The sequence below is a fragment of the Diorhabda carinulata genome, chromosome 5 (genome assembly GCF_026250575.1).
Source record: "Diorhabda carinulata isolate Delta chromosome 5, icDioCari1.1, whole genome shotgun sequence".
NCBI classification, from domain to species: domain Eukaryota; kingdom Metazoa; phylum Arthropoda; class Insecta; order Coleoptera; family Chrysomelidae; genus Diorhabda; species Diorhabda carinulata.
The window spans coordinates 1509332-1535712 of record NC_079464.1 but is presented as its reverse complement, the minus strand read 5'-3'; the positions used below and the strand labels follow the sequence as shown (position 1 = coordinate 1535712).

The window sequence follows — 26381 nt, the reverse complement described above, 5'->3', positions numbered from 1 at the left end:
ATATCTCGTTTAAAATATACAATTTTTTTATATTCTTTGGAACTACATTTGGCATTTGCTAGTCTGTCGACGATATTATATAACTAAAATGCTGCTACTCTATTTCACATGTTAACATATTTATATGTGTACTCTGTATTTAACTATTGCATATTGTAGAAAGTGAAGGTAATAAAATATGTGATTACCTTATACATTTTTCTTCCCATACAAACTTTGAGGTATTTGTTTAATGAACAGGACAAAATTTTTAAATTAAATTTTTTTAAACACATCAAAGGCTTAGTAGCTGAGCATAAATAAAGAAAGTGTTTTTTTTTAGGTCTTTCCAATATTGAAATGCTCCATCTTTTGAATGTCAACTACAATTCATTAATGGAAACACAAATAATAATGAAAGAAAATTTGTAGGATGCCACTTCAAATTATTGTATTCATTATTTGACAGGAAAATGATTTTTCTATACTCATTTGAAGAGTAGTAGTATAGGAGCTAGTAACGTTTTTGAGAGAGAATTCCAGGTCAGTTGATTTTTTGATATGTTGAGTAAGAAACTCTTTCGGTTAGAGTCTGGGCTACCTGGCTAGCAGTAGCGTTTGCGTTTGTTAATGCGTATCCTACTTGTACAAGTAATAATCCTGAATTTTTTAATAATTATTGAACGCGTAATTTTTAAAGTTTTGAATTTAGATAGGTCTCCCAGACATACATTTTTTATTGCCAGACATTTTCAGTGTACAAATTTTTTATTTCCTAAAATCAAAAATTCCAAACATTTCAGAATGTCCGTATTTTTTATATTGTATTCTTTGAAGATAAAATAGTCTAAAGATAATTTGCCAAAAAAATTAAAAACTCATGTAAAGTATTGCCCTATGATGCTAGTAGTCAAAGAGAAAGAGAGTTGTAGAATATGATCAAGAATGAGACAGAAAATAATTTCAAAATTACGTTACTTACATTCCTTCTATTCAGAACAAATTTATATATAAGAAATTCAAACATTGGAACAGAAATAAAATTGGAATAAAATTCAGTTAGAGAGAAGAAAATTGAAAAATGCGTCATTAACGTTTTAAAATTTATTGAATTTATTGAAAATAAAATTTGATTTATAAGGCCTAACTTTACCTTTTCTAAAAAATGCTGGCGTGTACTTACATCCAGTAAGCACCTGGAAACATGGTATAGCTTTCTATAAAGAGACACCAAGGATTCGGTACAGTTCATTTACGTTGTTGTATCGCTGATGATTGCCTACACCCATATTTTTCCAAATTTTTGAAAGATGCGTTTAAATGATCCATATTTCCCAGAAGTATAATTTAAATATCAGAGTCTGAACAGCATATAACAAATTCTGCGTCTAAATCAATTTGACAAATCGATGGTTTTCTGACGCAACCTCGTATCTCAAAAACTACTACTTTTCAGGAATGACAAAAAACATTTTATAATGAAATTGAAAATTTTTTTAAACAATTTTTTTTATTAATTTAAAAAATATTCACTCTCTTAATAAATTTTTGAGATAAGTTTAGCATTTAAAACATTTAATCATTATTTTTTCTTTTATTTTCTGAGATACGTGTTTGCTGCAGAGGAAAAAACGTAACATACGTGATTGCGTAGTAATCTTTACAAATATAAGTACATGGAAAAGTTTTGTTAATTATTTTATTTTGCGAACAAATTAACTTTTTAAATCATTCTTAATCGAATAAAAATGTTATTGTTTAACTTTTAAATAATAAGAGTTCTTAATTATTACAATATATTACTCTTTTAAATCTAGATAAATTTGTTGTCTTAATTCTAGTATTAGTATTAATATCACATAGTTTCATTAATACTTTTAATCACTTTCATTGGCTTTTCGAATAGAATTATAAAATAAAATAATCATCAAATATTATTTTTTTTCATTGCCTACAGACAATACTTGCAGATTTAAAAAAATATCATTTTTAATTTTCATTATTCACGTATCTTAAATTTCCATAAAAAGAGTGATAGTCCTTAGGTATTAATTGTTTGAGAGATAATAAGTCCATGTATTTTTGTTTAGTTAATGGGATTTCTTTAGAATATAAAGCCTTAATATCAGTATTGACAGAAATTTTTTTGTTCAAACGTTGTGGAAGATCCTCCCATTCGTTATCAAAGGATAACTTAAACATTATCTTGTCTTGACTATATTTTAATCCTCTCAACTGTAATACTGTTGGTGAACCAGTTTTATTTCCAGGCCGAATTGATTTGTAAAATTTTAAATCAGAGTAATTTTTCAAAAATTTATAATCAAGATATTTAACTTTGTACGGTTTTTTCATCCTAGACTCTTCAATAATTTTTACAAAGTTACACGGTGCATACAATTCGCGATCTTTTTTACGTCTTTCTATTGCTGCATGAACCGAATCACATTCCATCTGTGTGTGACCTTTAACTAAATATTTTTGACATATTTCAATATTATTTTTTGCAGCGAATTGATATAAAGCGTTAGCTATAGTGACATTGCGGTTCTGGGCACTGCAACCATCACTGTAAAATACAATCGGCGTATCAAGCTCAACTTCGGTTTGTAAAAAATCAAGAAGACAAGACGCAAAAACGTTGCCATCCATGCCACCTTCACCTTCGTGCCATACATAACACAATACATCTCCATTAGCTATATTATACACTGTAAATTGATGACACTTTAATTTCTGTTTCAAGTAAAGAGCACCTGCTGGTAAATGTGGTATCATTTGCACAGCCTGGACATCTACAGTGAATGCCTTGATCTCTCCAGCAATAGCCTTTGTTTTATCTTGTTCTTTTTCATCCCGAGCACGGTCTTTTTCTTTCACATGATTATTGTACTCTTCTATAGATATATTTTTATTTTTAAAAGCAAAACAAGTATCGCAGAAGTCTTTACGCGGTTGAAAAATGTCAATATTCATAGATTGCATTTTTTTAAGTAAAAATCCATAGCTAGGCACTTCATTGTCTGGAATATTCAGCTCTTTCATAGATTTTGAAAAATCCCGGTATACATCTTGAGCAGACTTGTATAAATTATCTAAATATAATTTTGAAGTATCTTTTCGGCAGTAGTGTGACTCCATCTTGGGCAACTTATTTAAAAAATTCTCAACATGTGATAGCTTTCCTTTGACTTCTGTAGAATTTTTTCTAGTGTTTTTGAATTTTGTTTTTTTCAATAAACCGCAATCATCACTTTTCTTTACCCAGTTTAGAACTTGGGATTCTCCTAAACTCAATGTACTCAATAACATTTTTTTACATACTAATAACCTTTGATTATTGACCATCAGATAATATTTAAGAGTGAAATTCCGCCGAGAGTCCTTTGAATTTTCTTTCCGAGGAATAATTTCTTTGGTAACAAGAGAGATCACGTAAGACTTCTTTTGGTCCCAACTTAAGTCCTTCCAAAATGAATTGAAAATTTTTTTTCTTGTTTTTTCAGAAATTTCATTGCACTTTTTGTTATGACTAGCAGCACATTTTTTTGACGTACATCCTGGTTTTATTTTTCTTTCATTTCTTTGAGTTAATGAACTTTTCTCACTCTTTTTCCTAGTTATGCTAAAATAACCCTTACCTTCTTCACGAGCTTTTTTTACTTTATTTCGTTCCCAGTCTTTAGTTTCGCCTTGATTCTTACGAGCCCTTTTTTTTGATATAATTCCTGAATGCTCACTAAGAGTAGTTATTGATGGACGAGATGGACTTACGTCACTAGTTGCACTGTCAGTTTGGTTCAAAACTAAAGAGTTTGAAGAATTTAACAATCCACGTGATGAATGTGATTGATCTGAATCTACTACAAATAGTCTAGTAGTTTCATCTAAGTGCATATTTATAAATAAACTAGAATCAACATTCTCCTCCTCATCTTCGTCCATTGGTGTACATTCCACAGGAACAAAAACTCCAGTAGCTTCATCAAGTACCATTTCTACTTCTTGACTGTCACTTGTCGTATTATTATTTATATTTTCGGATGACATATTTAACTCTAAAAAATATAAAATTTAGTGTCATGTGAGAAATGTGTCAGTAATAATAGGTTAGAATTGATAAATATTGTATTGTTAATACTTACTGTGATATTTTTCTACATTCCAATGAAAAATGTATTTATTAACTATTGTTTATTCACCGTCAGTGATAGTTACATTATATGAGTAGTTAAATTTTTTTAAAAACATTTAACTAAATCACACGACTGAGAGGGAACTTGTTTATGCGCCATATTGTATTTTAAGATACGAGATTGCGCATGACATAGTTTTTTGAATTGAGATACGAGATTGTATTTTTTTAAATAAAAAAAAATTGGATGAATATTTTTATTTATAACTTTACAGATCGATGCGACGATATTTACCGATTAATTTTCCGTTTAAATCCCAAAATCGTTAAAAATCGAGTTACGAGGTTGCGTCAGAAAACCATCGAAATGTGGAAAATAATTCTAGAATCAGCTTCTTCTTGTTTTTCACATGATAATGATTCTTCAGAAATTTTAATATAACTTTGTTATTTACAATTTTTTAAGAAAGACATTTATTAGAACTTCCGTAAATTGTTTTATTAACAATAAAAGTTATAACATTTCTTCAGTATCCCAGTGATTAATGAAAAAGTTAACAAGGGCTTCTTTGAATTGGATATTTTTGAGTTCTGCTCCAAAATTATGTGGCCGAACTTGATTTGAACCAATATATACTGGACAAGTTGATTATTCTCGGCGTGAACGCTCACAATCTTTGATAGACGGCAAAAAATATTGGTCGAAGATAATGTCAATCCGAATAGATTTCTTATGGAAGATAGTACTCAGAAATTTTTTAGATATACCGTCAAATGTACATCTTTCATTAGATGCAACAAAAAGAAAACATCAAAAGATGACATTTGTTGCTCAACAGTGTCTATGAGCTTAGCTAACTGTGATGTGTTAGTTTTACAGATTGAACCATCCGGATGGCACATTGATGTTGGTATTGGAGTAAGTGGGAATGACAAAATTTTCTCGATATATGAACCTTATGAGTGAAGGAAATCCCCAACATTCTACTGAATAGAATCACAACTCAACAATTTTATTCCCCAAATCAATTTATTTTCTTTGGCGATTTAGCAAAATTAAAGACTTTAGTTTTTTTATTGGCTTCACAAATCTACTTTCATCTTCAACGCATTCATTGACAAATTGGTTCCTTAAATCATTAGCATTTTCTCATTATTTAGTAGAAAATCCGCAACCTCAGGAGAAGCAGGTCTTGAAGTAGCAATCTTGTACAAATTCTCCTTATATAATGTTTGATCAAATCAATTTTTTTCGATTATTTCAATGAAATCAGCAATTTGTTTTCCATAGCTTTTTATTCTATTGGGTTGTAATTTTGCTGTAACATCTTACCTTAAGACAAACATCCAAGACATGTGCGTTGACGTGCAGCTATAAAATTAGTAAAGTGAGCAATTCCACTCAGTCATTTTGCCACATCGGCATTTATAGTTGGTTCTAAAGTGAGATCTATTGGTTCTCATGAGAATGGCTTATCAGTTCTCTTGACTCCAAAATATCCTTTATTAAAATCATCTTTTAGTCCGGGATAGGTTTTAATGACATTATTCAAATTATCTGAATATTTTACTCAATATCGAGCGTAATTAGGTTGATTAATCAATTGATTCGTGTTGGTGATAAATGTTCTGAATAACAATTCCCATCATCTTAGTTCAATTCGCTATGGGAATTATTATCTCTACTACTCCACAGTATCATGTCAAGTTTATTTTCCGTCCAAGGTGTCAATGTATCTTATCAAAATTGTCAAAGGCAACACCAGGGCACAGTGAGGAATTTATAATGATGTCTGGCGGACAAACTTGATACCTTTGTAACGACGCAATTGTTGCTTCTGTTTCCAATTCTTCTAGAGTAGTGCAGTTACAGCAATGTCGTAATCTATTTGAAGTATATATTTTTTTTACTGCTTGTTGGACTTTTCATCGTCGTACCAAGAGTAATACGTTACCCAAAAAAATGCATCAGCAGCAATGGAGGAACTCAATCCATAGTAATTTTAACCGTTAAACTTTGAGGAATCGATCTAATTTATCTGGAATCACAAATTCGCTAGCAATTAAATCGCCAGTTTTATTTTTTGGTAGTTTTGATTTTTCAATTTTTAAAATAGTTTCTCGCAAGATTAATACGACTTTCTCAATAAGGTCGTTTTCTTTGAGTTTACTAAGATCATCTTATAATAAACTAGAATCTTTAACAGGGTCGAGCCTAGGGTATCCGTCGCCCGGATGCAAGAATAAAATATGCCGCCTTATTAGCGTACCTAGTCGACATTTGATTAGTGAGGAGAGATATGAGGTAAATTTCTAGTCTAGTAGGATAGAAAAGTACCTACCTACGCCGGGAAAATATTCATTAGTAAAAATCGTCTCTATCTAGCAAATGTGTCTAGATCTTATTGGAGATAGGAGTAATTGTCTAATTCAACTTCTTTCTATGTGCATGATCCTTTTCTCCTTTAGTTTTCCCGTTTCTAGTTTGTGCTCTTGTGATGGCTAATATGTGAGAGTTATTTATATATATATATATATATATATATATATATATATATATATATATATATATATATATATAAAATGAATCGCAAAATGTGTTGGTAAGCGCATAACTCAACAACGCCTGGACCAATTTGGCCAAATCTTTTTTTAAAATGTTCGTTGAAGTTCAAGGATGGTTTTTACGGCGAGAAAAATTAGAATTATTGCTGGAAAAACCCTAAAAATAGCTCTTTTCTTTTTCCCATACAAATGATTTGTAACTAAAACGTAGTCAATTTGAGCACTCACTGTTGTCTAAGCAATGTAGGTGTGTTCCTAACGTCAAAAATCATATCTATCAAAACAATGTGTGTGTGTGCGTTGGAGCACAGAATACATAGTTGGAGGAGTTTAATGTCGCGTTCCGAAACTCGCGTTTCTTTTGTATTAGTTTCGGCACGCGAGATAAAATGCAGCAGTTTCCACGTCATTACATCAGTCAAACAAAAATCGCGTTAGCAACAGTGTTTTATTATTTTTTTGACTTCAAGTCATATCAAATTAAAAAAAAAAAAGTTGTCTGTTACCTAATCTACTGAGTTTGCTTTTGTCAACTGATACACGAAACAAATTCGTATATCGTGTTTTTTGCAGAGTGTTTAGTTAGTTAGTGTTTGATTAGTTCGTGATTAGTGAAAAAATAATGTATATTTGATATGCCTCCTATAAGACGAAGCAATTTAGGTAGAAGAACCAGAAATGCTACAAACCAAGCTAATTACCGATCTAATCGTACTGCACAAGAACGTGACGACGGAAATGAACGTGAAAGAATTCGGATATCACAAACGCGTGAAGCGCGAGCGCGACATTCAACTAATAATCGCGCAAGTTTGAATCGAGCTGCTTTCAGTTACGATGTGTCAATTGACTACAGTAACTACCAATGTGTTGTTATTGGTTCTATGAACTCGGTTTGCTCACACTGTAAGGCATTAAAATACAAAAACGAAGCCAATGGATTGTGTTGCGCAAATGGTAAAGTGAAATTGATACCATTGGATCCACCACCAGAACCATTGTACTCATTGGTTTCAGGAATAGGAACAGATTCTATACACTTTTTGACACATATCCAACAATATAACAATTGCTTTCAAATGACTTCATTTGGGGCAACAAATGTAGTTCGGGAAAATTTTATGCCAACTTTCAAGGTATGTATTTACTTGAAAATGACGCTCATTGGGATCAAACTCTCAATGATGCTGTAATATCATCACACGCTCATCAAATACGAACATTGTTTTCTATAATCATATCTACATGCTTCCCATCAAACCCAATTGATTTGTGGATCAAGTACAAAGATTATATGTGTGATGATATTTTGTATCAAATACGGAATAGAATGGGAAATCCAAATATACAAATCAGTGAAGAAATTTACAATGAAGCATTGATTTCAATTGAGGACATGTTTGATAATGTCAAACAAACTATTAATTCAATTAGGCCTGACCGCGCCCAATCGTTCAATGCATGACGCTTTTAACCAAGAGTTGCATCGAGAAAGACTGTATGATCTCAACGCTTTGAAAGAATTAATTCAAACAAATCTTCCACTGTTAAATGAACAACAGAAGTATGTATTTGAAACTCTTATGAAAGTAACAAATGATGAAACTGGAGGGATTTACTTCTTAGATGTACCTGGTGGTACAGGAAAAACTTTTTTGATTTCATTAATATTAGCAACAATTCGCTCACAAAATAAAATTGCACTTGCACTCGCTTCGTCGGGAATCGCAGCAACTTTGCTTGAAGGTGGTCGAACAGCCCATTCAGCACTAAAATTGCCATTAAATATGCAAAGCAATAAAACTCCAACCTGTAACGTTTCGAAGAACTCTGCAATGGCAAAGGTTTTGCAGCAATGTAAATTGATTGTTTGGGATGAATGCACGATGGCACATAAAAAATCTTTGGAGGCTTTAGACAGAACCTTAAAAGATCTACGGAGCAATAATAACCGATTTGGTGGTGCAATGATTTTATTAGCAGGAGATTTTCGTCAAACATTGCCAGTGATTCCACGATCAACGCCAGCTGATGAACTCAATGCATGTCTAAAGTCCTCCAATTTGTGGAAACATGTCAAAGTACTTCATTTAAGCAAGAATATGCGTGTCGAGTTGCAAAATGACCAATCTGGAAACATATTCTCTAAACAACTCATTGACATTGGTAATGGCAAATTACCTATAGACTTGTTGACTGGCTGCATTAACTTTCCTCAAAGTTTTTGTCAGTTAACTCAATCAAAAGATGAACTTATTCAGAAGGTGTTTCCAGATGTTTCTCAAAATTACAGAAACCATGATTGGTTGAGCGAACGAGCTATACTGGCTGCAAAAAACATAGATGTAAATGAATTAAATTTCAAAATTCAAGAACAAATTACAGGCGAATTGAGGATATATAAATCAGTTGATTCGGCTACTAATCAAGATGATGTAGTCAACTATCCACCGGAATTTTTAAACTCGCTGGATTTGCCAGGATTGCCACCTCACAATCTTCAATTAAAGATCGGATCGGTGGTTATAATGTTGCGAAATATCAACCAACCGCGTCTTTGCAACGGTACAGGGTTAGCGATAAAAAAATTACTAAACAATGTGATAGAAGCAACTATACTCAAAGGAAAGTATAAAGGAGAAGATGTTCTCATACCGCGCATCCCAATGATTCCGACTGATGTGCCATTTGAGTTTAAACGACTACAGTTTCCAGTGCGGCTTGCTTTTGCTATGACTATAAACAAGTCCCAGGGGCAATCATTAAGTGTTTGTGGTATTAATCTAGAAAACCCATGTTTCTCACATGGTCAATTGTATGTTGCCTGTTCCCGTGTTGGAAAACCATCAGATTTGTTTATCTATGCGCCAGGTAATCAAACAAAAAACATCGTATACCACAAAGCACTACAATGATAATAATAATAATTATTTATGATTCACATGATTAAAAATAAAGCGATTACTTACTTTTAAATCCTTATATATGTTTTATTTAATTATTTTTTATTCACAACGCCCTATCACCAGGGTGACGGTTCTGTTCAGGAGAATTTTTTAAAATTCGTAGGCACAAAAACTTCCACATTACAAATCTTTTTGACAGGACGAAGTCTGTCGGGTCAGCTAGTATATATATATATATATATATATATATATATATATATATATATATATATATATATATATATATATATAAACATATATATAACTTTTAATTAACTGGAACCGTGTTTTGATCATGAAATTTGAAAACGCAATATTCTAAATTGAACGGTTGCCTATAATTAACATTTTAGGGATTGGAATGAGTGTGCAGAAATTTTGTTGACTGCTACCAAAGGCAAATTTTACATGGAAGGGTTTTTTGACATAAGATTTTTAGAAATATTTCTCAGCAACTGCTGGTGTCACAAAGGATCTTATGCTACCAGTATTAATTAAAACTTTAAGATTTTGTTACGGAAAAATTATATAGGGTAACACGCTTTCTGAATTATTTAAGTTTAACAATTCGATAATGTTTGGTTTGGTTCCGAGGCTGGTGTCTCTAAAAAATTATCGGATTCATCATTAGTGCAATCAGAATCGTCTATATTATGGAGTTCTTCCGAGATGAAGATTCTAGGTTGATTAGGATTGTGTTGGAACCTATTTTGATCATTTTGAGGTTGGGGTCTAGATGTATTTCTTGTAGACATACTCATTGGAGTTGGATTTGGAAATATTAGGTTCTGATTGGGTTTAAAGACGTTTTGACCATTATTAGAAAAGTTTGTATTATTCCTATTAGAAGGGATATAAGAAGTTGATGGACGATTTTGCGGGTTTGATGCGGAATTTCGATTAGTATATTGATAATTCGGCATAGAATTTTGCCTAGGAGGTAGCTGCCTATATGCCACATTATTTTGGACTTCCGTACAAGTAACATTTGAAATGGTTGATTCCTCAATGTATTGCTAATAATTCTTTTAATTGATAAGAGGTACACATATCTCTGCAAAATTTGGAATGAAACGTCTGTAATAGTTACAGAATGCAACGAATATTTTTACTTCACTCGCATTTTTCGGGACTGGATACTGTTCGATTACTGAATATTTTGCTCTGGGGAGACGCCTTCACTTGATAAATTGTGACCTAAATAGGTGACTTGTCGCCTGAAGAATTTTTGCGGATTTAGTCTCAAATTGTATTTTCGACAAGCATCAAAAACTTTTCTAAGATTGTCTAGGTGACGTTTTTCCGAAATTCCTATTACTACTATGTCATCCATATAGATAAATGCTTTTTCTGGAGTTAAACCCGAGAATGCTATGGATATCATTCATGAAAAACTGTTTGGACTAACGTTCAATCCGAAACTTAGTCTCGTGAACTATAACGAACCTTTTTCTGTGCTGAAGGATGTGAATTTTTTAGAAGTTTTTAATGTTTCTCGTATCTATTTCAACATTCTCATAATTCATGTTTAAAATTCAAACATATGGATTTTTACTTGAAATGATTGCTCTAGCTAAAAATACTCCCTGTGCTATCTCTTGATGTTCTACTATTTTTTCTTTTCTTAACCTTTTGAAATTTTCTGCCAACCTGTATATTTCACATCTAGGTGGTATAGCTAATGTGTCATATTCTGGGTTTTCGAAAATTTGGACAGATACTGGGATTCTATTTTTGCTCCTTATATGCAATTGCCATTGGTCATAATCTAATATACAATTATTGCTGCTAATAAAATCTCTACCTATTATCCCATTTGTAGGTAAAGGAAAATTTTCGTATGGTACATGAAAGTTGTGATAAAAAGTTGTATTGTTAATGTAAAGAATTATATTAATTTTTCCTAATGTTGTAGCTAATCCTTGCATTATTATGCCCTTAATGCTTATTTTTTGATTAGTCTGAATTAATTGTTGTGGAAAATTTTGTGATATTTCAATTAATGAAATGTCTGCTCCTGTTTCTAAGATAAAGTTGCAGGTGTTATCTGAGATATTAGTCTGAATTTCTACAAAATTTGAAAGTGATAAGTCAAGCGTATAAATTAAATAATTATCTAAAATCGTGGATTTATCATTTGTTCTACCCTAACTAACTAACCCCAACCGTTGATTTTCATTTACGGTTTCACTCTTGAAAACTTGAACTGTAATTTCTTGACCTGTAATTTCTTGACCTGTAATAGTTTTGATTACTCTCATAATACAGTACTTGCTGATTTGTCATGTTATCTACTGAAACCAATTTCCTAATTATTTCTAGTGTCGATTAGTTACCAGCTGCGATTAGTGTCTTGGTCGATTCGGATGTGACGTTTGTCATTATTGATTTTATTACGTCGTGTATTTTTGTGCTAAGTTCTCCGGCATTCCTTCGGATATGTACGCTGTTTGCAGGTTTTCTGTCAACTTTTCAAGTTCTGTGGCGAAACTGTTTATATCTTTTCCTGTTTGTTTTAGTTTATCCAGTTTTGCTAACAGGAGACTGGGATTATCTCCTTTGATTCCACTTTTCAACTTTCGGCTTATTTCCTCTAACGACGTTTCTGTAGTTATTAAATTTCTTGCTTTTCTGTAAGTCTTGTTTTAACAATTGCTACAGCATTTGTTTCGTTTCCCTGTATGTTCAATTGCAGAAGCTCCAATGCGTCTAAAAATGATTGCAACTTGCTGGCTTCTCCGCTTAATTCTGTTGGTAAAATTCTGCTACCTAAATTAAAAAAATTCATTCATACTCAACGCCATTTCACCTTGTATATTGTTTGTAATATTTCACCCTTTAGTTCTTGCAAAATTGAGTGTGGTAATGAGATCTGATAATTTAATATTTCAAATATTCGTGATATTTTATCTTGAATCTTATCAAATTTTTTATTATAAGAGCTTACTGAATTACTAATTACGTCCCTATGTATTTCGAGTTTCTTTAGAACCTCTTTTTTTAAAACTCTTACTTTGTCTATTTACATCTTCCACTATTTCTTTTAGCTTAATATCAAATTCTTCCCAAGTTAATGACATTAATTAAGTTTAGTGTGTCTCGGCTGGCTTTAGTATAATCGTACCATACATAAATACATAAAATCTAGATATAGGATATAACCATGTAACCTTAGTATAGACATAAATATTAAAAATTTAAGAATATAGACACAAAGAATAAGAATATATATAACCATAAATTACACGTACAACTTATCATACACGAATTTCGTAGAAGTACTTACAGTTTTTATACACTTAGGGTTGCGACTGGTGCCTTTAGATCTCAGGTATCTTCTGTGTGTTTTCCAGACGGACCATACCAGTTTCAGGATTAGAATGATCACTATTACGTACATTAGCTCTGTCATTTGATTCATTAATTGTTCGTCCTGGACTATGAAATTGTTATTTACGGCTCCGTTGTCTTGGACTTCTTGTTTTGATGATTTGCCTCCCATTTTGTTTCTTAATTAAGGATGTTTTTGCTGAATCAGTTAGTTTACTTAACATACAAAAATCACTGGGTGTTTATTACGTTAACATAATACTTACGGCTAAGCCTTTTGACACTAAATACATTTTTCTATAATATACGTAAAACCGGCCTAATATACTAAGTCGACGAACTACCATGTCGAGAAATCATGTTTCCATTAATACTCTCTCTTTCGTATGAAGTGTCAGCAATATATATGTGTTTTCATGGTTATTGTGTACTCGACAAGGCTGGTATTGTTTACCTCTAATGAAAGTGAACACGATCTGTATTTGTTTCTAAACACCGTACTGTTTTTAAATTCCTTCGAGTTATTTTAATAATTTAAAATATAAATCTTGTTATGACCTTTTCGAGTCACGTTAGTTCGTTTAATAATAATATCTAAATTATTTTATGAAATTGTTAAATTACTTATCAATTATGTAATTAATTAAAAATATATATAATCAGATATGGATTCAGTACACTTTGTTTCTGGGTCGTAGAAATGTACCCAAGTCTCATCCATAGTAACAATTCGGTTTAAGAAGTCTACATCGTTTTCAAATCGTGCACAGATCAAACGCAATGCTCTACCCTTCCACGCTTCTTGTCAACATTCAAACATTTGGAGATCCATTTTGCAGCAATTTTTCTCATGTCTAAATTGACGTAAACTATATAATGAACGCGTTCGTATGGAATATTCAGTGCTGCAGATATCCGTTTTAGCCCAATTCAACGATCTGATAAAATCATGTCATGAACTACATTGATATTTTCGGGGATTGACACAGAAACTGGCCTTCCCGATCGGTCATTATCTTCAAAAGAAAATTTACCTGTTTTGAAGCTTGCAGTCCAATTTTTCACGGTCGCATACGAACGACATTGATTACCAAGAGTATTAAGCATATCTTCGTAAATTTGCTTACCTCTTAACCCTTTTAATTAATAATTGGATTAATACCCAAATTTTATTTTTTGGAGACCATTATGTTTGCCATTCATATTGGCACCGTTATCCTGACCTCTCATGTCGGCAATATTAATATCCATTTCTTTCAAATAATTCTATAAAAAATCAGATAATCCCTAGTAGTATTTGTAACTGGGCAAAATCCTAAAAAATGTTCTCCAATTTCTATACTTTTTGAATTGTCATTAATGAAAACGAATCTAACAATAATTGTTATCTGGTGGCTGATATCAGGTGTACAATCAAGAGTAATTGAAAAATATTTACAATATTTTAAGGTTTCAATAATAGTTCTCTTTACTTCTCCTATCAGGAAACTTAATTCATTTTGTATTTTATTGTCCAAATAGTGTGGCATTTTTTTGCTATCTTTTTGAACCTTATCAATATGGTTCGGCCATTACGTTATCAAATGTTGCAATTGTCTGTTGCAATTGTCTCCATAAGTTTAAAAAAATTGCCGTTACCTTTTTTGAAAAGTATTCGAGTGTCCATCTTTTATTTTCCAGTTGAATTAAATTTTGATTAAAAGAGTCGACAGTAAAACTTTTCTCAATTGATTTCTTCAAAGTAACCCATTTTCTAACACTCTCAAAATGCCTTTACTTGTTTCATGCCTTTCTAAATTCCGAGACAAATGTTGCCAGTCATATACCTGCGGCCAACAGGCTGGATCATTTAATAATTTCTTATTTACCTTAAGAATATCTTCACTAACTTCAGTTTGTGTATTATTAAATATTGAACATGCTCCTGGACACAAAAAACTTTTTTAATGATCCAGCTAATCGTTTTTTGTCTCTTTTTCTAACTTCCTTTTTCGGTATTGTGAATCAAAAAGTTTCTTTCGACCATCAGACAACTAAATAATTGAACTATGATTAAAAATTTTGGCAAATTGTCTAATATAAAATAATTAAAACCTACCGTTCAGTCCGTTCACAATCACTGAATAAAAATAAATCAAATTAGACACTGATCTTTTTCCCTAATTCGTAATATCGCAATCTTTACTCTTTGCTCTTTAGTTTTCAACTAATCAACTTAAATTAAAAAAGTTAAAAATAGGCTACGCAAACTTAGATAAACACGAAAACACGGCATTAGAAAAATTAAAAAATCCCACATTCTCAAAGTCGGCAAAGAGTCTAAGAGTCAAAAGCCAAAAGAAAAGCCGCGATCCCTTTATTCAAGTAATCTTCTAATATATTCTGTCATTTTTGTGGCAAGTGACTTATTCTTTATTATTACCTATTTATTATCTTTCTTACGCCGCCCGATTCGCCCGAACGCTCAACTCACTATTTTGGTATTGTTGTAATAATATGAAAACAATATTTCGGAGAAATGCCGCTACCAAAGAAAGACACTTCACGCTTTGCGACTAAATATTGCATGATAGGGTTCCGTTATTTTTTTTTAGACACATTTTGCCTTTTGCCGCCCCGTGTCAGTGCCGTCCGGGTGCCATGCACCCCCGGCACGACCCTGATCTTTGGGAATAATATTGCTTTCTTTTGCCTGAATATTACCTTAATATTATTTTCTTAAAATATTTTTGAATTTTTTTCTCGAGAAAATTATTAGTTATTAAACTAATTTCAGTCTCAGGCTGAAGTTTCTGCTCATAGTTCTATATATCACATAGAGATGACAACAATACACAATTTTTTTAAAAACTTCCTATTTCAAATTTTTTTTATTGATATTACGATTTTTTTGTTAAGAAGTATGTGGAATGTCTGAAACTATTTTATTATACTACTTTGAATAATTTAATTCACACAAATGATGAATATTTTTTTATTTGCGGGTTCAAAATGAGTAATTTTCTGTAACAACTCTTCATTATTGAGTTTCTCCATTCACTCAATGATTTTTTGGAAAAGTTTTCTATCATTAGACGAATGAAAAATTTGTTGTTTACCTTTATTCTGTTTACGATCTTTATTGCAGTAAAAACAAACATTAAGTCGTGGAACTTCAATGTTATGTCAGAAATATCATGAAAAACATTAGTTTCGTTGATACTTAAATCACAAGTCGAGCTGATAGCAACATCTAATGTTGACTGACTATCTAAACTTGGAGCAACATCTTCTGAAAATACCGCACTGTTGAAACAATAATTAGGATGTCTTTCGCAATAGTTCTACTAATATCTACTGGAATACTCGATAATAAAACGTGCGGACAAAAATATAATTTTTGAAACGTTAATGACGCAAAAAATGTGTGTCTGTGAGACCTATCTAAAGACAAAAATTTTAAAATTACGCGTTCAATAATTATTTAAAAATTCAGTCTTATTATCTAAACAGGTAGGATGAGTATTAATAAACGCTACCGCCAGCCAGGTAGCCCAAACACCAACTGAAAGAGCAAGAAGGACGACACATAAAATCAGCTGACCTAAATTTCTTGTTTTCTAAACGTTGTCAGCTTCCATAATATAGAAAAACTATTGTTGATTTTGTTATTTGTTCCAATCGTTCGCGTGTCTTTCGTCAATTATTAAGGTAAGACTACATGAAGGAACAGAAGTATAAATAATAGAGTATAACAGAAGCAGCAGCAGTAGCAAGCACATTTGTGATAAATTGTAACTTAACCTAACCTAACCTAACAAAACCAAAAATTTTGAATTATAGCATTGTGTAAACATTATATAATGACTTTGTCATAGATCTAGTACTTTCATTTTGTTGATAGACTACAAAATGGCAGCTGAAAAGGCGAGAAACGATTGAACCTAACCACAATTGAAATGTGTTATTGATGAATCAGTTATATATGTAATACCGTTGGTATAGGAAAAAACGTCCCTACGTTACGGTGCCGACAATATTAATCGACACACTTTATCTATACTGCACATGCTTCATGCACGCAAAAGATGCGCAGAACTAACTGAAGCTCCCCGAGAGAGAACGTTACACTATTTGTTTCACTTCAAAGTAATCCTTTTAGAAGAATTATCGTTGCTCTAGGCATTAACTTGAAATTTATAAGTTAATAGATGATTCGCTACACTTGATTACACCTATTATTTTTCTCACAATTCTAGCTCGTTAGTAAATCACAAAAAATAGAAGTAGCAAAAGAGTCTACGGAATTCAAGTATCACAATCATCAGTGAGAAATTGTATTAGAATAGTAACGAAATACAAAACAAAGTCAGAAGGAAATCAAAATATTCCTCTGTCAATCTACTGAACAATATCTATTTTTCTGATTCAATTTTAACATGATCTACCATGGAAAAATCATCGCTGCTCTACGCATTAATTTGAAATTTGAAAATTAATAGATGATTTTCCGTTAACTTCAATAAAACATGTAGTTAAAGTATCTTGCCTTGTATAATAAATCCTTCTAATATTTCAAGCTTCTAGAAATCAGTGTAGTATCGTAGTGTGGGATCGTAAGGACTTTTTTCATATTCGAATGCTAATAATTTTTGGAATAAATCTATTTGTGTGGTCTTAGTTTTTCTCATATTTGACCAGAAAACGAATATCTTATTCTTTCAAACGAAGGTTTCAACAAAATAGTTTTGTCTTTTTGGGTAATAGCACAATTTTCTATGCCAGGAAAAGTATCGAAATGTTTTTATTTTGAAACTGTCGAACTCTAATTCCATAATTTGTTAGATGTATCCCTTTAAGATTTTTTGGAAACTATTCGGTTTAATACGATCATGATGTCGGTCGTAATCATATGATAGGATCCTACTAAATGAAAATTTAAAGTTCTTGTAAAAAATGCTTTAAATTTGAAATTTCCACCAAATATTGGACCCGCCCGCCTTTCAAATACTGTCATCAAAATCTGGTTCTAGGTTAGGTTCCACAATCAGCCGATAAATGATCTATCTGCTCTCAAATAATAATAGTGTCCGAGAAGCTCTTTTAATGATTTGACTTACCTGGAATTCCATAAGCTAATTCAACAAGCAGAGATTAATCAATTTCTAAATGATCAGAAAGTCTTTCAGGAGTGTGTTCTAAATATGGAAACGTTTCGAGACCATATTTCTTATTGAAACTTTCTCGGAGGTCTCAATTTCAAAATCAGATGTTACCTCCTTTTATTTCTGATATTTCCGTTTCGTTTAGTTAAAAACTCTTTCTTAATGATATTTGATATACAGCTCGCGTGTCTTTCAAAATCTCACAATTTTCTTACGTGTCATACTTTTATCGTTTTATTCTTAACTTGTTCCTGAGAAATGCGTTAAAGAAATTACTGTGCCAACGCTTGTGTTGGCGTCACAGAGCTGGCAGTGTGCCCAAGGTTCAGTCGATGCTAAAAAATTGCTTACGTCATTAAAATATAAGAAAATGGCATTTTCGTCATTGTTATTTTGTTTTTTGTTTTTGATTATTTTCAGCATTCCTTTTGAGACCAGGAACATTAGAATTGGATGTTTTCTCTGGCTTCTTCAAATTTTCCAGATCTTTTATAAAGAGTTGAGGTTAGGTTAGGTGCTTTTCTTCCTCTATTAGATCTCCTTACTGCGAGAAAGTTTGGAAGTTGATTGTACAGTTTGAATATTTGTATCTTGTCTGGGTATTGAAGACTATGAAGGCTATTTAGTGCACGTTTAAGACGATAAACATGGCAGAGGACGACAGCTGCAGATTCTATAGCAAGCTATAGAGACGGTAGAATATTTTGCGAAGGTCCTGCTTCCTAATAATCTAAATCTCAGCATGGAAATTTCAGTTGAAGACATACAATTATAAGTTGTTTTTAAATTGACTATAAAGCATCCCACAAGTTGGAGATTTGCATTTTTTTATTCAATCTCTTTACAGCTATTTCACTTATTTGTTCTTTCAAATTAGCTCAACAACATTACGAGGGTTGCTACTTAAGTTTTGAGATATGGCATCACTCCATTCGTGTACATTCAATATTGCATGAATATTTATAGGATCGTGAAAAGCGTCGAATCAGGGATCTATGCATATGATTCAGAAACTAAACAATAATTGATTGTATGAGTCTTTCAAGACGAACCAAATCCAACAAAAGTTGGAACCCAATGATTTATTCTTATTTTCGCAGATAAAAAATAAATTGGGAGGTCAACGTTCTTCTAGACCTGAAGAAGCGGTTGATGCGTTTTTTGAGGTTATCAGTGATCGAGACCGTGTAATCATCCGTGTCCTGTCAAACCATGATATTTGCTTCCCATTGTCAACAAGAAATTTCCCTCGAACAGTTTTTCTTTCTTGTATAGAAACTGCGGTTTCTTTTGGGGGCCTTTTTAGGCAAGGCGCTAATTCGGAGACACGTATAGGACGTGTGAGGTAGCTTGACACGAAAGACATGCTACACGTGCTGAGTGGTGGGAGTTTGGATTTGATTGACAGTCGCGACATTTGACAATCGTACAAAACATTTATATCTATATCACCTAATAAATTTATTCTATCGAAGAAGAAATAAACAGTGGACAATTCAGTTTCGTCTTTATATATTCTCGATTTTTTGTATCGTGAAGCTCTCCGTATTCCCTTACCGCCTCTAGTAACTTTTCTTCTGTCATTTTGTGAGCTCGTCAATGTATTCAATTTTGTAGATTACAAAATTACGTGCTCTGCGTTACCTCAAACGTGCTATACGTCTCCCAATTTGCCTCTGGTTAGGTACATTTTCGGTAGACAGTTGATCGGACGATGTACTAGGTATGTCAACAGGATTAGCACTTATGTTTCTTGACACTTTGTCTTTTGTCTATACAGGAGAATAAGATGAATCAGAAGACTCAGAATAACTTGTGCTTGCCTTGTAACTTTCCGACGATTATTCAAACGGCTCTTCATCTGATAAAATATCGTCCATCATTACTTGTAAACGTAACTGTTCATTCTCATAATCACCCATCTCACTAATATCACTATCTATTTACTTTTTTACACAATTGAAGTTATCTTCGTGAATGACCAAGATAAACTAAGCAATTAGACGACGTAAATTTTATAACACGCATTTAAGTCTTGTAGGTCTATTCCTGATCACTGCGAAACACGGATGCATCGCGTGACGCCAGCATGGAAATGTTGTCTTTAGGGCCGCACGATGCACACTTGCTTCGCACTTAAAAAATGAACTTACAGACCAAATAAAATCCTATTATGGAATTCCATAGCCTGGTAATTAGGTTTATGAAGGTTTAAAACAAAAAAAGCTCCGGGTTATTCTTTTTGGGTATCGGTATGAACACTGATTTCAGTCATTCCTATGGTATATTTCCTTGTTGGTAGATATTATTTAGTCTCTTAGTGAAGTTTTTCATGTTCGATCCATCTAATGCTTCTAATAGTTCAATTGGTATTCCATCCAACCCTAGTGCTTTTCCATTTTTGCTATTTGTTAGTGCATTTCTGACATCTGATTCTAAAATATCAAGACATTCGTCAGAAATTGGTAGATCTATGTCTTGTGGTCTTCTGTCCCGAAAGAGCTGTAGAATATATTCTTTCCAACACCTTTTTATATGTTCTTCTAACTGGATCCTTTGTTGGCTAATCCTTGTTATGCATGGTATTCTTTTCTTTGTGTTACCGGTTAATTCTAGTAGATGAGCAACGTATGTCTGACTACAGAAATAGGGAGTGTGTTAGAGAGAGAGCAGCGAGACAATGTGTAAGAGAGAGAGAGAGAGACTTCGTTTTTGCGCATGCGTAAAGTTATATATTCGTTGCGATTATAACAGGTCGGTTAAAAGTCTTTGGGTTTTAAAAATTATATATACCATTATTATTCGCTAATCTTGTAACATAAAAGTATAACGTATAAATAAAAAGAGATTTTTGTCAATGTAAGGTATCACGCACGTAATCGAGACAGATTCGTTGCGATGATAACAGCGGGAGCGCTGATATACCAGGTCGGTTAAAAGTCTTTGGGTTTTAAAAAATTATATATACCATTATTATTCGCTAATCTTGTAACATAAAAGTATAACGTATAAATAAAAAGAGATTTTTTGTCAATGTAAGGTATCACGCACGTAATCGAGACAGATTCGTTGCGATGATAACAGCGGGAGCGCTAATCTTGTAATATAAAAATCTGCGGTTAACTGATAGCGTCTTATTACTGAAATACAGTTAAAAGTAACGTATACCGGGTGACTTAAAAGTAACATAAAAAAAACAATAAGAATAATAATTATTTATTTAAATCATTGATAACTTTAACTTTATAAAAGTATACAAATTCTCTAAGAGCATTGTGTAACATATCGTTTGGTGTAATAGAACAAAATGCGTATAAAATTTGTAAAGGACTTTCGGAGAAGGTATTTTTACAGAAATCCAAAACATTATAATAATATTCACAAAAATTCAAATTTTCTAACACAGATATACGTTGTATAATTAAATTATTTAATTCTAAAATTTGCGATACTTCTTCTTCATCCATGTAATACTAAACACCATGTTTCTTGACTAAAATTACCTTACTGTCATCGTAATTCAATGGGGTGATGGTACAGTAATCTCCACATGGTAATGAATCAGGTTTGAACTCGTCTCCGGTATGAAAGATCTGTTGTGACATTGAGATAAAGGTATTCCATTCATAAGTACTGAAAGATATTTTGCTGAACTTAAGATGTTGAGATAAGATAACAGCAGGTGTGAATGATCTTGCAGGACTTATTCCACATTTTACTTCATACCCCGAAATTGGATACTGTGTTGAAAGCAGGTAAATGTTTTCAGACTTGACAGCAGTCTCATAGTTTTCCAATATTCTATCTAACTCTGAACTGTAGTTACTCGAATCAGATTCGATGTCGACAATACCACTATCTTGGGAACTCATGTTGCTAACTGGGTTTGATATCCAAAGCTCACTCCAATTTATAGAGCTCTTTCAAGGTTTTTAGCGCGGCGAACCGGGGGAAAAAAAAATCTATACAATATCAATATTTTCTATCCAACTGTTGTGTTTGCTATCCAAACCAAGCCACTTGACGTACATTTTGTTACCCTTTCTTCTGAGCACCTTTTCAACTAAGTAAATGTCTGGATTCGATGTTTTCTGTAGTTCTTCATGATAGAAGCAGCCGCTGATTGGTGTACCTTGCATGTCTTCAAGTAAATACGTAGCAGGATTGGTAATTTTAACTTTGGTGATTTTGAATAGTTCTGTAGTCCAATTGGGTGTATATCCTTTTTCAAAGACATGCTTTGCCTTGGATATGCGCACAATGTCGCCAACTTTAAATTTTCGTGGACCGGCTATCTTTAAATGACTATAGGTGTTATTCAAAATAGATTTTTCGTTGGATTTGTTGACTTGAGAAGGTTTATATTTTGATGTGGAATGTTTTGTATTGTTATAGTTTTGAGTTATTTCAGGCAGAATATCAATCCATTTGTAGGTGTCATTTAAACTGAAATACTTGTAGAGTTTCGATTTTAGCGTTCTTATAACTCGCTCTGCCATAGAGGCTTTCATTGTACTAAATACGCTATAATGATTTATGTTGTGTTTTCTCATTAAATTTTGAAATTTGCTGTTGTAAAATTCCTTTCCCTGATCAGATTGCAGATTTTTCGGTATTCGTCTAGTGTGAGCGAGAATGTCCGAGAATGCCCGAGTAATCTCCTCTCCGGTCTTCGTTTTTAGTAGGCGTGTCCACACTAACTTTGAAAAACAATCAATGACGACCAGTATCATTTTATGATTCCTATTTTGTGATGCAAAATTCCTCATCTCCGCAAGATCCATTTGCCAAAGATCGACAAGACCCTTAATAATAGTGCGTCTCCGAGGAAATTTTTTCCGTATCGGTTTGTGGAGTTCGTTTACAAGATGAATTTTTTCTTTACATACATATTATGACGTACTACCAGCTAGCTTCAGCTCCAGACTGTTAATGCGGTTAACGGTATTCGTATTCATAACCTTAATATTGTTTACAATGCCCGAAACGTTAGTTTTCATATCAGAGACGGATCTGATATTTTCTGTAATTTCTTTTTGTAACTCACGTATGCTCTCAACACACATGTTAATAGAAGCAGTGAATTCTTTTCGAATAAATATTTTGGCTGCAACAATTGAATTGTCAACGTATTTCTTCGTAGCCACATCCTTAGCTGCTACAGGGGGATTTCGCGAAATAAATGTATCAATTTCGTTAGTTTTATTTTGTAAGTTAGTAATGTGCGCCTGTAATATGGGGATCTTCGTCTTATGAAGCTCATTTCTCATTTCGTTCAATCCTACAGCTAAATCCTTTATATCACGGTCTTGTTGCTGCAGCTCCACACCATGTGCTTGAATTAATGGCGAGTTGATAGCACGTAGGTCATTCAACTGGACATCAACATATTTTTTTTGTTGCAGAATCACTATTTGTTGTCGGTTCCTTAACATTACAAATTTTCATATTTTCAATATCAATATTACCGTCCTGTGTATGAGGAAACGTAATTTTCACTGGTAAACGCGCGTAGGGCGTTTGATGTCTATGTCCGAATTTATCGACTGGCATAATTAAAATGAACAAGTTTCAACTTATTCTATTATATCAGCCTCCTTGAGTTCATTGATAATTGCTACTATTTCGTTGTCGTGTGACGTGTTACCTGCCTCTTTTGAAGCAATCAACAACTTCAAACGTTCCACCAATTCATTCGCATCATCCCAATAAATATACTCCATAGGTTTATCATTATATCTTAAACGATCGATGCCTTTTCCTTTTGCTGAAGGAATCGATTTTAGACGAGTCAATACCTGCGACGATCTATTCGTCGTCGTTAGAGATTTTGTTTTGAATAAAGGTTTTATGATGTAGTGATATTTTTCAGTACTTGACTCCTTAAGACGATCTAACGTGTCTAAATGAACTTCAGTTGTTGTCAAAAGATTTTTATAGTTCTGTAAATCTTGATCATTATAACTGGGGTCTCGGTAAAATAGAAGCTCATACAAGCCTGGTGTTCCAATTACATATCTTCCTCCTTTGTTTTTCTCAGGTAGTATGTTTATATTACCGGTTTTTCCATCAAATGCAATTCGACGTTTGCCTAATGACCAACCGATTTCATCGTTGTATATCGGACCATAATTTTTATCAATTTTATCATCTTTTTGGAAGTAATCTTCAATGAACTGATGACTGATGGCTGGATATTGGTCCAAATAGTCTGCGAAAGCTTCCTGGGAAATTTCGGGGCGCATCTCTTCTGGAGATTCAGAACGTGTAATATTTCCGGATTCATCGGTTTCGGCCACCGGTTCCGTTTCGAGAAAAGGTGTAAACACATCATCAGGTTCTTCCTTCTTTATTTCCTCTTTTGGATTTAAATTTGTAATCGTTTTTTGTAATGTCTTTGAGGATTGCACAATTTCTTCAAGTGGTTTAGATATCGGCTTGAATAGTTTATTAATAGACTCATCTTGCTCTGATTTACCTAATTTCAACGACAAGTATTTTTTCGGTTCGGACACTTTTTTCTTGCGCAATGCATTAGCAACCTTATCGTCAGACATTTTGGTATGGACTAAAGATGCAGCTTACAATTTTATATATTTATCGAATCCTTTGCGATACCTACCACCATTAAGGGTAAAATCCTTCATAATTACCAAAGTACTATAGCGATCACACCAACACTTTGAACACACATTTTTGAATGTGTCAAACGTCATGTCTGGAGATACGTGTTCGTCGAATATATGTTTCAAGTTCACCTCATCCTGCTTGAATAACACAATAACATTACAATTGTCGCGAATAAGCTGTTTCGGTATTTTTGAGTATGTTTGACAAAGATATGCAGCATCAATATCTTTATGTCCACACATGGAGTAGTATTCACGAATTTTCTGCTGACCGTCACAGGCTACGTCATCGAATAAAAAGATGGAATTTGGTCGAGCTTTCTCTGGACTAATTATTTCCTCATTGTCTTTAAATGGGAAATACCCAACACCCTTGACTTGCGCTATAACTTCTTGTAGCAATTGATACTTTGGTTGAAATAACGATTTTGAATAGACATAAACATTTTTGAATTTCGCGCCATTTGGATTGAATAGGAGCGCCAGCACGACGTTCGTCTTACCACACCCACTGGGGCCACATATAATGGCACGGAAAGAATTTGGCAACAATTTACCATGTTTGCCAACAGTTGGTGTTGAGGTGAAATCCAGATTTTCAATGGGTATAGTCTGCTCTTGTTGAATTATTTTCATTGTGTGTGTCGTTTTTCGTAGTACTACTCTTTAAATATAGGTGTCACCAATTAAGCGTGTCAGTCTTAATGTTGGTGTTTGAAGGAGAGGGTATTTTGAATTCTCTCATCAATAAACTACCTATTGAACTTCACTTACCTAGCTATCAGTACTGTGGACGTAAGTAAACCACCCCAACACCCTTTTTCCGAAAAAATTTTTTTTTTTAGCTGGTACAAAATTGGAAAAACGTCTTGATCGTGGAGATCCGGGCATCAACCCCTTGGACGCTGCTTGTAAACAACACGATATTTCTTACTGGAAGAATAAGTCTCTCGAAGAACGACACAAAGCCGATCAGATACTTGAAGATAAAGCTTGGGCACGCGTCAAATCAAAAGACGCTTCACTGGGAGAGAAAGCTGCTGCATTACTTGTAACAGGCGGAATGAAGGTGAAAAGAAAGCTGGGAATGGGTTGTCGTCGCAAACGTCGTTCCTTGCATCGAGATGTTATTCTGAAAGTGGGAAAGTCATTGAAGAGAGGAACATCTTTGAAAGACACCGCAACGTTTGCCTTACGAGCAGCCAAAGCACTTATTAAAGAATTTGGTGGCAAAAAAGAAGTCGAGGTTCCTCGAGTAATACCTGTAGCGAAATCCGGAGACTACATTTACGTTCGAGGACAACAAAAAGTCGAGTTTCTGCAAAAGAAATGTCACATTTTCGGTATTTTTCCACATATTATTGACGTTTGCAAATTTGATGGTACACCCTGTGAAACTGGAAACTTTGCTCAAGATCCAAACCCCTGTCACGCATCTGGACTATTTTCATGTACTGAAAGAAATGTACAACGTCTCCGTCACTGGTTTTTAAATACTGTATTACCATTATAAATAAAGTTTTTTTTTTTAAAATATGGGTTTTATTGAAACACTCTGTATATTCATCAACTTTTATATTACATGAAGATTGGAATTTTCGTTTTACAATTTTCAAAATAATTTTTAAAATTAAAACAAATACAGCTACTAATA

General features: G+C 33.1%; 1 protein-coding gene across 8 annotated transcripts in view; it reads left to right on the top strand.

The window, feature by feature from the left end:
• LOC130893977 (ATP-dependent DNA helicase pif1-like) overlaps positions 1-26381 on the top strand; it is a 120895-nt gene that overhangs the window by 45245 nt on the left and 49269 nt on the right. For 5 of the 8 annotated variants that reach the window (XM_057800448.1, XM_057800446.1, XM_057800445.1 and 2 more), the window contains one exon: positions 323-522. Coding sequence is in view for 2 of the 8 variants with exons in the window: in XM_057800452.1 (XP_057656435.1) it covers positions 8086-9594 (1509 nt within the window). In the remaining 6 variants the exon portion in view is untranslated. Of the gene's footprint in view, positions 1-322; positions 26192-26381 lie in introns of those variants that run through there. The other 3 variants (XR_009059271.1, XM_057800452.1, XM_057800450.1) reach the window with 3 other exon arrangements.